The 14723-nt window shown below is 45.5% G+C and overlaps 1 protein-coding gene across 5 annotated transcripts in view; it reads right to left on the reverse strand.

Moving 5' to 3' along the window:
- ATF2 (activating transcription factor 2) overlaps positions 1-8716 on the reverse strand; it is a 119535-nt gene extending 110819 nt beyond the window's left edge. For 2 of the 5 annotated variants that reach the window (XM_056535807.1, XM_056535808.1), the window contains exon 1: positions 8340-8713. Coding sequence is in view for 2 of the 5 variants with exons in the window: in XM_056535806.1 (XP_056391781.1) it covers positions 8151-8157 (7 nt within the window). In the remaining 3 variants the exon portion in view is untranslated. Of the gene's footprint in view, positions 1-8150 lie in introns of all 5 variants that reach the window. The other 3 variants (XR_008847183.1, XM_056535806.1, XM_056535809.1) reach the window with 3 other exon arrangements.
- Positions 8717-14723: the final 6007 nt, after the last annotated feature.

Here is a 14723-nt window from a genome sequence, read left to right on the forward strand (position 1 = left end):
TCTGAATTGACCGGCGATTGCCAACTTAGGGGTTCTCAGGATCCCCTAGACATTGCCACAGGATGCCTGCTGATAGATATCAGCAGTCATTTCAGTCCAGTCCCCGCCCGGCACAGATCGAAATTCCAACGGGCGTACAGGTATGCCCTCCGTCCTTAAGTACCAAAATGCAAGGGCGTACCTGTACCCCCTCCGTCTACAACAGGTTAAAGGGGTATTCCAGGAAAAACTTTTTTTTTTTTTTTTTATACATCAACAGGCTCCAGAAAGTTAAACAGATTTATAAATGACTTTGATTAAAAAACTTAATCCTTCCAATAATTATAAGCTGCTGAAGTTGAGTTGTTATTTTCTGTCTGGCAACAGTGCTCTCTGCTGACATCTCTGCTTGTCTCGGGAACTGCACAGAGTAGGAGAGGTTTGCTATGGGGATTTGCTTCTACTCTGGACAGTTCCCGAGACAGGTGTCATCAGAGAGCACTTAGACAGAAAAGAACAAGCTTTCCTTGCTTTACTCATCAGTCTCCAGAGTTGCATGCAATTTTGCAACAGCTGGAGGCATCCTGGTTGAAAAATGCTCTTCTTGTTCATTCCTGGCTGCCATCTTTGATGCACATTTGCCTGATGAAGTGTCCGCTACGGGCAGGAAACGTGTTGCTTTGTGTGCCTAAATAAATTGCTATATGATATTTGAACATTTCATCCTTAATTCATGCTGTTAAAGCGCCTGCTGGAGATCCATTTTTCTATTGTTTTCTGGCTGCCATCTTTATCATTCATTTGCACCATTATGTAATCTATCTTCTCTGGCTCTAATGATAAATTGCTTTTCTACTGGGGGCCACATAAAGGGAAACTGCTAAAAGTGAAGTCCTGTTTTGCCATGTAGTGACCAGCCTGCACTGTAACCCTTCTGTTCAGGCTGCGTTCTCATCACAATTGGGGGCATACAGCAGCCGGATGCAGTGGAAAAATTTGAAAACCTTCTGCCATCATTTCCCCACTGTACCCCATTCATTTCAATGAGCTAGACAGAGTCAGCTAGTGACTCCACTCAGGTCATTTTTGGACCATATCCGTTTTTGGTGCCGGACTGAAACCGCAGCAGACGATGGTTTTCAAAAATGATCCGACTGAGTCCATCCGGCTCAATGAAATGAATGGGGTATGGAGCAGGTCTGGCAGGGATACAGCAGCAGCCAGTTTTCAAATTCTCCAGCCGGCTGCCGTATGTCCCAATCGTGATGTGAATGTAGATTTCTGTGTAATATCCTGCAAGTGTTCCCTGCACGACTCTACAGGCAGATTGACACATGAAGCCTCTATAATTCAACGCATAAAGTTCAATGTACTCCAGGCCTGGCTAAATATTGTACTACTCTAGGTTAAAAGTCAGTGGGTAGCAGAAGTTCTGTACTGCACCACAGCCAGGATGTGTGATCCCAGCATGCCCCTCCAGTGTAGTCACAGCAGGGACCAGAACCTGAGGAACATCAGCCATAGAGGAGCAAGCACATCAACAATGGTCACCACAGTGTCCTCCTCTGCCAACAGTGCCCTCCCGGGTCTGTGTGTAATAGTGGCTGGTATACTAATAGTAGATACGTGATCACTGCAGTCAATTCATGTCCTCATGACGTGTAGCACTCCAGGCATTACTGCTCAGCCAAGGGAGCCATGATGGCATCTGTACAACACAGAACATTTGGAAACGGTGCTGCACCGTCACAGGATCGCAGAGAGGCGTGGAAAGAATTTTAAGTTATTTTATTACATTTCAGCTGATTGTTTAGGTTCTTCCAAAGGGTTCATAACTCCATTAAAGTGATTTTCATCATGAAATTTCTCCTTGGGGACCGGACACAGCGGCCAGGCCTCGGGGACCGGACACAGCGGCCAGGCCTCGGGGACCGGACACAGCGGCCAGGCCTCGGGGACCGGACACAGCGGCCAGGCCTTGGGGACCGGACACAGCAGCCAGGCCTCAGGGACCGGACACAGTGACTGGACCCATTTTTCCTCTACATAGGTTTTAATCTCCCCCAGTGTATTCGAAAAGTCATCAGCACAGCCGGGAGAGAACAGGTAAAAAACATGCTGGGAGTTGTAGTTTTGGAACAGGGTGGAGGCACCCTGGTTGGGGGAAACTGCTTTAGACAGTCAGAATTGGAAAACACCTTTTCGCAGAGGTTCACATGTAACTGAGCACAATTGACGTTGATAGATTTGCAGACCTACCACTAATCTGCGGATTTCCCACATATGTGTGAACCTTCCCTTATAGTACGTTCTGCCTGAAGATAGGAATTGCTTATGAAGGGAGGAAAAGTTATACACAAGCCAAACCAGCACAACATACTGCTATCCAGTTTTATGACACAACTATAGTCACATCTGCTGGATACAATCATATAACATGACAGGTAAATATTTGCAAACAGCATAATACAAGAGGGCACAGGAGCACCGACAGGAAGTATAGAAGAATTATATCTATGTATCTCATTACATAGACATCGGGGGAGATTTAGATAAGGATTTAGACTGGTTTTCCCATCTAAATTTGTCGCACAGAAAGTCGCAGTCTAAATATGTGTGACTTTTTTTTGCGACTTTTGCTTTAGAGGATTCTTAGAACATGATGCATTCTAGTCGATTTTAGATGGAAAAATGCATTGGTGCTGAATTTATCAATAGAGACTTTTCGTCGAAAAGTCGCATTGGCCGAAAGTACGCTGAAATGTCAGACCATGTTGGAGCAGGTTTATATACAGTCTAAACCGTAGATCCCGAATTCCGTGCGCAGACTTTATCAAGAGCCGTGCACCTTTTGATAAATTTGGCACACAGTAGACCGGCCTAACCCTCTGTAGTTTGGTCTATATTGATGCGGGACATAGACAACTTTGATAAATTCCCCCCCCCATCAAATCTAAAAGCGTCACTTCTATAAGCGCCATCTTCTAAGTCAGTGGCCTTTATGCCACGGCTGTGAAAAAGCAATGATGACACCCAGCACACCCTGAAAGTCTGATGGCTACCTGACATCTCCTAAGTCAGTGGTCTCCAACCTGTGGATGTCCAGATCTTGAAAAATGACAACTCCCAGGATGCCATGAAAGCCTGATTGCTACCTTCAAAGACAGTGTCCTGTTTACCTTATCTCTACGGCTGTCCCAAAACCACAACTCACAGCAGTATCCGTTATAGTTCAGTTAATAAGCAAAAAAAAAAAAGTAAAGTAAAAAAGTGAAGTAGAAACTAGGGATCGACCGATTATCGGTATGGCCGATTTTATCGGCCGATAATCACGATTTTGGGCATTATGGGTATCGGCAATTACCTTGCCGATAAGCCGATAATGCCCCGTACCCCCCCCCCCCTGCCGCACCCGCCCCCCCGACCCACCGCTCCTCGTCGCGTCGCACCCCCCACCGTAGTGTTGGGCGGTATACCGGTATGGATTTTGCCCATAGCGCTATACCGGTCAGGCCCCTCCCCCACCCTCCGAGTCAATACATTTTTTTTTAACTTACCCGTAATGGGGGTGGTGTGGGCCATCCATCCTTCCTGTAGTGTCCGGCGGCATTCCGGGCGGAGGGTGAACCGATCCTGGCTGTACTTCTTCTCCGGGGGTCCCCTTCTCCACTCCGGGCAGGCTCCGGCCTAGTACGCTGCATAGACGCCGCTACGCCGTGACGTTAGGTGCGTCGCTGCGCCGCTGCGCAGCGGCATCTATGCAGCGTTACTAGGCCGGAGCCTGCCCGGAGTGGAGAAGGGGACCCCCTGAGAAGAAGGACAGCCCGGACCGGTTCACCCTCCACCCGGAATGCCGCCGGACACTACAGGAAGGATGGATAGCCCGGACCACCCTCCCCGGACGGTCCCTGCAGCAACTGGGAAGGTGAGTCAGGGGTCTGGGATGGACAGGGGTCTGTATAATATACTATACCTACAGTAGGCCCTCCAGATGTTGCAAAACTACAACTCCCAGCATGCCCGGACAGCCAACGGCTGTCCGGGCATGCTGGGAGTAGTAATTTTGCAACAGCTGGAGGCACCCCTAGGCACAGTGCGGCGCGGCGGGGGGAGCGGTGGCGGTGACAGGACTCAGGACCCCCGGACAGGCAGGGGGAGAGAAGGGGGAGAGAAGCGGGTGGTGGTGGCGGTGGCCTATGGCACCGCAAAAGCCACTGCAGTGCATTGATTTAAAGCGCCCGCTTTAAATCAATGATCTGCAGCGGTGTCGCGGGGGGATAAATAGCCGATAACTTATACCGGAATATCGGTATAAGTTATCGGCCCTAACCTCCCCCGATTATCGGTATCGACCCTAAAAAAACGATATCGGTCGATCCCTAGTAGAAACGGATCAAAAAAACTGATTGAAAAACAGATGCAAATGGATGACATTAACCCCTTAAGGACAGAGCGCTTTTGCTCCTTACCTTTTAAAAATTTTGTGCGCCACCAATTCTACTTTGTAATGAAAATAAGTCATTTTACCCAAAAATCTACGGCGAAACGAAAAAAAAAAAAATTCTGCGACAGAATTGAAGAAAAAACATAATTTTGGAACTTTTGGGGGCTTCCGTTTCTACACAGTACATTTTACGGTAAAATGACACCTTCTCTTTATTCTGTAGGTCCATATGATTAAAATGATACCCTACTTATATAGGTTTGATTTTGTCTTCTGGAAAAAATCCTAACTACATGCAGGAAAATTTATACGTTGAAAACCATCATCTTCTGACCCTATAACTTGTTTTTCCACATATGGGGCGGTATGAGGGCTAATTTTTTGCCCCGTGATCAGAAGCTTTTAGCGGTACCATTTATGTATTGATTGGACTTTTTGATAGTTTTTTATTCATGTTTTCATTATATAAAAAGTGACCAAAAATGCGCTATTTTGGACTTTGTTTTGTTGTTGTTGCGCGTACACCATTGACCGTGCGGTTTAATTATATATTTTTATAATTCGGACATTTCCGCACGCGGCGATTTTTATGGGAAAAGGGGTGATTTAAACTTAGCGAAGGGGTTAAATGATCTTTATTAACTTTTTTTTTTGCAATGTTATAGGTCCCATAGGGGGTTATAACACTGCACACACTGATCTTATACATTGATCTTAGTTATCCCATAGGATAACATTGATCGATGATTCTGCCTCTTGACTGCTCATGCCTGGGTCTCAGGCACTGAGCAGTCATTCGGCGATCGGACACCAGGAGGCAGGTAGGGGGACCCTCCTCGTGTCCTACAGCTGTTCAGGACACCACGATTTCACAGTGGCGGTCCCGAACAGCCCACTGAGCTAGCCGGGAGCAGTTTAGTTTCACTTTAGATGCGGCGATCAACTTTGAACGCCGCGTCTAAAGGGTTAATAGCACGTGGCAACGCGATCAGTGCTGCGCGCTATTAGCCACGGGTGCGTGCCTGCCACGCCCTGTGTCCTTAAGGGGTTAAAGGCTCATACATTTTCCATAGACTTCAATGTTAGGCTACTTTCACACTATAAAAATACCTCGGTTATAAACGCCTGTCATAAAAACCCTGGAAATCGGCCTTTTAACGGCCGTTAAAAAATCCGATTATAGTCTATGGGATTTTTCCAATAGCCGTTTTAACCCGTTATCGCCCGTTATTAATAACAGACGTTATTTTGTGACTGGGGAATGAACGGAAGAAATAGTGCATGTGCTATTTCTCCCTTTACTATCGCCCGTCACAAAATAACAGCCGTTATTACTAACGGGCGATAACGGGTTAAAACGGCTATTGGAAAAATCCCATAGACTATAATGGGATTTTTTAATGGCCGTTTAAAGGACATCTGCAGCATAATTAACACTTATCCCCTATCCACAGGATAGGGGATAAGTGTTTGATCACGGGGGGTCCGACCGCTGGGACCCCCTGTGATCTCCTGTACGGGGCCGCGGCGGTGCCGTGGCTCCCCCGTGCAGGGGGGCGTGCCAGCCGCAGCATGACGTTGCAGCCGGCACGCCTCCTCCATACATCTCTATGGGAGAGGCGGGGAGGCAGTGTTCCTGCCTCCCCGTCTCCCCCATAGAACTGTATTGGGACGGGGAGGAGACGGGGCGTCACCGTCGACCTCTAGGTCGAAGCTACGCGCCTTAGCGCTCACTATGAGCGCTAATGGCGGCGCCCCGTTAGGGAGATCGAGGGGGGTCCCAGCGGTCGGACCCCCCGCGATCAAACACTTATCCCCTATCTTGTAGATAGGGGATAAGTGTATATTGTGCTGCAGTTGTCCTTTAAGGGACGATTTCCAGGGTTTTTATAACGGAGGTATTTCTATTGTGTGAAATAAGCCTTAAATTTACTGTATCCGTTTTTCTGCCTTTTTTTTGACGGGAAAAATAAAATTAATACTGCACTCACCGTTTTTTCTCCCGTAAAAAAAACAACAACAAAAAACGGCAATGAGTTCAGACTGGTGCAAACGGATGTGAAAGGATTGTAAAAAAAAATCCCATTGACATCAATGGAATTATTTTACAACCGTTTGCTTATTCATTTACAAGCAACAAAACCGGAATCTAAACGGGGGGGGGGGGGGGGAACAAAAACGGGGACAGACGACCATGTGAACGCACCCTTAGAGACCACTGGCATCTTCTATGTCAGTGTTTCCTAACCAGGGTGCCTCAAGCTGTTGCAAAACCACAAAACCCAGCAGACCCTCAAAGCCTGGCTTCCTGGCATCTTCTCAGTCAGTGGTCTACAAGCTGAGACTCTCCAGCTGTAGCGAAACCACAACTCTAAGCGTGCCCGGGGCAGACGAACCACTATTTGGCATCCTCTAAATCAGTGTTCTCCAATCTGTGGCTCTCCAACTGTTGCAAAACTACAACTCCCAGCATGCCCTGGACCCCGATCCTTGCCTGGACTTCAGAACTCACGACAAAACCCCAGATGAAAGAAGACGAAAACTTATGCCAAAGCCGCACTGGAGGTACACATGATAGAAACCGGCAAAAATAATAAAAAGGGAAGAAGAGTACTCCATACCAGCCAATTTTCCAAATGGAGAAAATTTTAATGGGCATGCTGGGAGTAGTAGTTCTGAAGCTGGTTGGGGAACACTGCCCTAGCTATACCTGCAAGATATCCAGACTGTGATCTCATAGGTTTATGGTCTACAACAGTGTTTCCCAACCAGTGTGCCTCCAGCTGTTGCAAAACTACAACTCCCAGCATGCCCGGACAGCCAACGGCTGTCCGGGCATGCTGGGAGTTGTAGTTTTGCAATATCTGGCGGCACACTGGTTGGGAAACACTGGTCTACAAAATGTAGTCTTGTATAGTGTTGGGCACGAATATTTGCAATGGAAATATTTATTGCGAATATAGCGCTAAATATTCACATTTTATTTTCACAGTACACATCACAGTGATCATCCCTCCCTGCTTCCAGCTTGTGGTGTAAACAAGGCTCCAATACTAGTTACTGTGTCAGACTGGCGGGCGCCCGAAAATTCGCATTGATCCCTCCCTTCTTTTAGCTATTTTATCACGCGATATTGCGCATGCGAATTTTATGGTGAATGCGCTTGCAAGTTTTATGGCGCTTAGTGAAAAAAATGCAGCGAATACGTGAATTTTGCGAATATATGACGAATCTTCATCCATATATTTGCGAAATATCGCGAATTCGAATATGGCCTATGCCGCTCAACACTGGTCCTGTAGAAGAACTACACCTCCCGGCATGCACAGCCATCCAAAGCCTTTCAAGGCATGCTGGGAGTTGTAGTTCTGCTACAGCTGGAGGACCACTGTTATAGATAGGTTAGCAATTGATGGGTAAGTGACTGTTCCGTCGCCATAGATACACATATCACAAGTGCACATGGTTCCTATGACTATCCCTGGCAGGGAACAATGGTGGTCCCACAGCTGACCTACTACTACTCCTAACATGTTCCTCCACCTCTATATTGGCAAGGAACCTTCTAGACACAGGAGTCGCCATGCAGGTCTCTGGTGTGGGGTTGGGGGTGCTTAGAGAAGAAGGATGCTGTTGCCATGGTAACCAGACATCATGGCAGACAGTATAGGGTGTACAATGCTGCAGCCCGGGTCCCCAATCTCCAGCTGCCAGTCATCCATCCTACCTGACATAGAGTGCGGTCTGGAGGGTGGAGGTTACAGTCCTAGCACCTGGGGCAGCAGCAGCTCCGGTCCCCCGCACAGGTGACATACACCTTACGGTTCTATACGTTCCGCCATGTTTGTACCGCGCGCTCCCAGGCAGCCGTGCAGCTCGTATCACGACAGGTGAGCGGCCGTGTTTACAAACTTACCCCCCTAGAAGGGATGAACCTTGCTCAAGGCCAAATCCCACCAGCTCTCTGTCAGGTTATCGCGATATCTCGCTCTGACAGCTGGGCGGGGGAATAGTAGGATCGCTGCTCCGGCTATGGGAGAGAGCCAGCAAAAGGGATTACGTCATCCTATCAGAAAACTGGCATGCCAGGAGTAGTCATGGCGGAGTAGGAAGCCGTCACGGCAGGATGTCATTGCCTTCCTGAGCTTTTACTTCCGGTTTGAGCCGAACGCAGGAACTCGAGCTTTTACTTTAGTGCTATTCATAGAGATGACGTGGCCTGCTGTTATACCGAGATATTTCGTATTGAAATAGATATGAAAGGGGTTCCTCAATCTTGTAAATTCGGTTTCCCGCCACCCCTCCGACCTGTTTGCGATCACAAACCGAAACACACTGAAGCGGGGAAGTTACGTAATATGCGTAACTCCCGTTGACTTTGAAAGTAGTTGCGCAAACGGCGTAGCCCCGCGTGCTACGCTATGTACGTAAGTTCCCGGAGTTACGTAAACAACGTGGCTCCTGGGGTTACGCTATTTGCGCAACTCTTACTAAAGACTGCATGAGTTACGCAATTTGTGTACGTTCCCCGATTCCTATGCTTTCGGCTTCCTGAGCTGCTAGATCGACCTTAAAGGGGTATTCCGGTGCTAAGACATCTTATCCCCTATCCCTATGCCCGCCGCTGGGGACCCCCGTGATCTTGCACGCAGCACCCCGTTAGATTCAGCTGTCACGCCCCCGCACATAGGCTTGCCTTGAGGGGGCTGAGCGTGTCGTCACACGGGGCGGGGCCTTGCCGTCACAATGCTCCGGCCCCCGTGATCACCAGTAATCAGACCCAGAGCGAAATGCTTCGGGGACTGATTCTAACGGGGTGCTGCGTGCAAGATCACGGGGGTCCTCAGCCGCGGGACCCCCGCGATCAGGCATCTTATTCCCTATCCTTTGGATAGGGGATAAGATGTCTTCGCTCCAGAGTACCCCTTGAAACGGCTGTAGGGGTTGGGGGTGGGGGGACCTGTCAGAGAATTGTAAATGCAGAAGCATACAGTAGCCCTGCCTTCAAGTGCTTCACAATGACAGCCATCACAACCATTTTGACTTGACACACAGATGAAAACTTTGCGTCTTTTGACACAAAACGTGTGCTGATTTCAGTCTTCGTTTCACCTAGAAAAAAAAAACGTCCCCCAGACTGTGAGGTCACGGTCACTGCCTTTTGTGGGTCACAACATGACCCCGTTCACTGACCTTTGTGTAATGAGGCATCATCTGTGTGAGACAGGGTACAGACCAACATCGCTGTGTAGTCCTAACCTAAAGTATACAAACCATATTGTACCGCCATACCCAAGACTAATATTGGCAGCTTCATTTGATTTTGTATCAAACCATCATTTTGGTAAAAAAAAATAAAAAATTTAAAAATTAATCTTTGTGGCTTAACCCCTTAAGGACTCAGCCCATTTTGGCCTTAAGGACTCAGACAATTTAATTTTTACGTTTTCATTTTTTCCTCCTCGCCTTCTAAAAATCATAACTCTTTTATATTTTCATCCACAGACTAGTATGAGGGCTTGTTTTTTGCGCGACCAGTTGTCCTTTGTAATGACATAACTCATTATATCATAAAATGTATGGCGCAACCAAAAAACACTATTTTTGTGGGGAAATTAAAACGAAAAACGCAATTTTGCTAATTTTGGAAGGTTTCGTTTTCACGCCGTACAATTTATGGTAAAAATGACATGTGTTCTTTATTCTGAGGTTCAATACGATTAAAATGATACCCATTATTATATACTTTTATATTATTGTTGCGCTTAAAAAAAATCACAAACTTTTTAACCAAATTAACTTTTTAACCTCTAACTTTTTTATTTTTCCGTATATGTGGCGGTATGGGGGCTCATTTTTTGCGCCATGATCTGTACTTTTTTTTGATACCATATTTGCATATATAAAACTTTTAATTAATTTTTTATAATTTTTTTTAATAAAATGTATTAACAAAGTAGCAATTTTGGACTTTTTTTTTTTTCGTTCACGCCGTTCACCGTACGGGATCATTAACATTTTATTTTAATAGGTCGGACATTTACGCACGCTGCGATACCAAATATGTTTATAAAAAATGTTTTTTACGCTTTTTGGGGGTAAAATAGGAAAAAACGGACGTTTTACTTTTTTATTGGGGGAGGGGATTTTTCACTTTTTTTTTAGCTTTTACTTTTACATTTTTTTACATTTTTTTTACACTTGAATAGTCCCCATAGGGGACTATTCATAGCAATACCATGATTGCTAATACTGATCTGTTCTATGTATAGGACATAGAACAGATCAGTATTATCGGTCATCTTCTGCTCTGGTCTGCTCGATCACAGACCAGAGCAGGAGACGCCGGGAGCCGGACGGAGGAAGGAGAGGGGACCTCCGTGCGGCGTTATGAATGATCGGATCCCCGCAGCAGTGCTGCGGGCGATTCGATCATTCAATGAAATCGCGCACTGCCGCAGATGCCGGGATCTGTATTGATCCCGGCACCTGAGGGGTCCCTGGCCGGCGGGTCCCTGGCTGCGATCAGCAGCCGGGATCAGCCGCGCATGACACGGGCATCGCTCCGATGCCCGCGGTTATGCTTAGGACGTAAATGTACGTCCTGGTGCGTTAAGTACCACCTCACCAGGACGTACATTTACGTCCTGCGTCCTTAAGTGGTTAAAGAATGGCAGGATGTATTTAAAGGGGTACTCCACTGCCCCAGCGTCTGAAACGTTTAGTTCAGAATGCTGGGTGCGCGAGTCGTGATGTCACGGCCACGCCCCTTGTGATGTCACACCCCCTCAATGCAAGTCTATGGGAGGGGGCGTGAATGCCATGCCCCCTCCCATAGACTTGCATTGAGGGGGCGTGGTGTGACGTCACGACCCCCACAGCCCCTACCCAGCATTCGGAACTAAATGTTCCAGACATTGGGGAAGTGGAGTACCCCTTTAAAGTGCCCAGACAATCTTGTAGGCTGAGACTGCTCCGAGAATGACACAATCAGAAGATGAATTTCCGAAAGTCCTGTACAAATTCTATGGGACTTGCGGAAATTTTTTCTCTTATTGCATCAGTCTTGGACTGAGGGCTACAAGATTGTCTGGAAGCTTTAAGCAAATCCTGCCACCAGAGCAATGTAACAGGTTCCCTGGGACGAAGGTAAGTAGTCATGGAGGCAGATCCCACCCTGCAAGCATTGAGTGATGTGTCTCTCCCTATACACTGTACTGGGGAGAGGTTTCCTTTCAAAGCTACAGATAACTTTGAAAATAATAGTTATTCTTGCAATGTACTTATTATGAAGCAAAAACATTTAATAAACATTATGTGTGTGTCTCTATTAAAAGTTTTGCTTAGCTTCTCATCTACTGCTTGTAACACAACTGGTTGAAAACTATGGGGGATATTTATAAAGGTATTTAGAGCCTTTTTTTTGTTGTTTACAATTTTCGCACAAAAAGTTTCACATGCACCTAAGCACTTCTTTGTGTGACTTTTGTGAGTAAGCAAAAATTTACAAGTTACAAAAAGTTACAAACCTAAGAAAATTTCAGTTTTTACTTTGCAGTGGTCAGGTATTTATGATGTGCGAAAGTCGCACGTAGGTAAAAAAAAAAACGCAAACCCCTTACAAAAAGTCACAAGTCAGCTCCAGGTCTGGCCTGGAGTACAAAACTCCCGTATGTGAGCAAATTTGAAAAGGCACAGAAAAATGTAAGCAAACATATAAGCAAAACAAAAAAGTCACAGCTGAGACTTGCAAAAAAGTTTCAGCTGCGACTTTTTTGTTTTGCTGATATGCTCCAAATTTCAGTCCCCCTGTGATGGTATTATAAATATATAGCACATAGGCAAAACTAAAGAACAAAAAAAAAATACTGCAGTACTTCCCCCTATGTGTTTTTAACTGCAGCAAAGGCTGCTTACCCCTCCAATCTCTGCTAGGCACTCCCTATATAAAGCTGCTCCACCTTTTCCCTGATACCTTAGCATTCATGTAGTTCCTGCACAGCAAAGGTGTCTGAGTTTGTCTTCTGCTGATCAAGTGTTTCCTGACCATAGCCTGCCATCTGGATTTCGTTTTTGCCTTTTCTCCTGGAACCTTGTCTGTCTCTCCTTGCTGCACCTGTAGCCACCTTGGCTGTCTGTTCTCACAGTTTCTGCTATAACACCTGTCCAGCTCTGCTGCTTCTGACACTTTTCATAGTGTCTGTTTGCCCCATTCTGCCTGCCTGGCCAGCTGCCACTTGTGGCACAGTGGGTCCATTCCCGTGGGGCATTACATTGCTTTTACAGTGTCTCTAGTATAGTGTCTATACTTGTACACAGCCTATATGATCCCCTCCTACAAACTGCCTTGTATATGCTTTCTTCCATATCTCCAACCAGTATAAGCCGCCCTCCACTGTCCCTCTTCCCCCATCATTCTGATGGATTTATCTTTCTCTGTATTTAGAAAGTTCTTAAATTTCTCATTAAGTAAACAAATTGTCAATAATAAATAAAAAAAAAAAAAAAAAAAAATGAGTGCTAAGTTGTCCATAGCCTTTAACCTCTAAGGGACGTGCACATTTATGGCATGACTATGATGTGAGCACAGGAGCTTCACTCACTACATAGCAGGTGAATTCCAAATGCTATAAGCAGCCAGGGACTCACTGATAATGGCAGACATCAGTGATGATTGCATCTACAGTGAAAATAAAGGGGCTAGTGGGCTCATTGGATCCCTGCAGTGCATTACCAGGGGTCTGATGAGCGCAAATGGCTGCCGGAGGTCTCTTACCCTCCTCCAGTGTGCAGGATGGTCAGTCTTTCTGTGCAGCCTGCAGAATCAGTCTGTACAAGAAGATTATCGATAGTACTGATCAATATGTGTTATCATATACAGTGGTCCCTCAAGTTACAATATTAATTAGTTCCAGGACGACCATTGTATGTTGAAACCATTGTATGTTGAGACCATAACTCTTTGAAAACCCTTTAATTGGTTCTGAAGCCACCAAAATGTCATCCTAAAATGAAAAAAAGTAAGGATTAAACAAAAATAAATAGAGAACTAATATAGATAAAGCAAGTCCTTAAATATAAAAGTAAGAAAGAGCTGCTGGAAGCTGTAAATCACTGTCTATGTGTCATGTCTGTATTGGTCTGTGTTCACACACAGCTATTGCATTGCTTGTGTGTGAACAGTTTTATGTTATATTTCCTGGCCAGGGAACAGTTAAATGTTTCTGTCCTTTTCAGCCCAGGCCTCTGTTAGCCAATAGCCTTTCGGGTGTGTCTATTTATTGTCAGCCCAGCATAGCCTCTGGTTGCTGTTGATTACAGATAACTTCTTTGTTCCCTGTCTTGCTAACATATTGGACATGCGGCTAATGGAGGCTGGGTGAAACCCTGTTTTGTGCTTTCATCTACTATATCTGTTTTAGCAAGCACCTTGTATTTTCTGGGTTTTGCCATTTTATGTGCCGTGCTCTTAGTAGATTTTAAGCTGTGTGTTTAGTCGGTTTTAGGATTTATTATCCTTTCTGCTATGTGTCTGTTCACACTGTGTTTGCTCTTGTATCTGTTTATGTGAAGTTCTGTGTTTTATATTTCTGTTCTCCTTCTGGGCCAGCATCCTGACCACACTGCGGTGTGTGTGCCACTGGTCAGCAGTCTATTTGGATTTATTATTAATTGCTATTCCTAAAGTGGAGTGGAGTGTTCAGTTCAGTTAAAGTCCCATGTATAAATAAAAAAAAAAAAATGTTTTCACTAAAATGCAGTTTCTTTCCCCAAATTTCAAATGTTTACATTTGTAACCCCATTTCTTCTGAGTATGGAAATACCCCATGTGTGGACATCAAGTGCTCTGCTGGTGCACTATAATGCTCAGAAGAGAAGGAGCCACATTTGGCTTTTGGAAAAGAAAACTTTGCTGAAATGGTTTTTGGGGGGCATGTCACATTAAGGAAGCCCTTATGGTGCCCGAACAGAAATAAAAACCACACATGGCACACTATTTTGAAAACTACACCCCTTGAGGAACGTAACAAGGGGTACAGTGAGCCTTAACTTTTCGTTAAATTCGGATGTGTAAATAAAAAAAATAATTTTTTTTTTAATAAAATGCTGTTTTTGCCCCAAATTTTTTATTTTTTACAAAGGGTAATAGGAGAAAATGCCCCCAAAATTTGTAACCCCATTTCTTCTGAGTATGGAAATACCCCATATGTGGATGTAAGGTGCTCTGCGGGTGAACTACAATGCTCAGAAGAGGAGCGCCTTTGGGTTTTTGGAGAGAGAATTTGTTTGGAATGGAAGT

The sequence above is a fragment of the Hyla sarda genome, chromosome 8, assembly GCF_029499605.1.
Source record: "Hyla sarda isolate aHylSar1 chromosome 8, aHylSar1.hap1, whole genome shotgun sequence".
In the NCBI taxonomy this organism is placed as follows: domain Eukaryota; kingdom Metazoa; phylum Chordata; class Amphibia; order Anura; family Hylidae; genus Hyla; species Hyla sarda.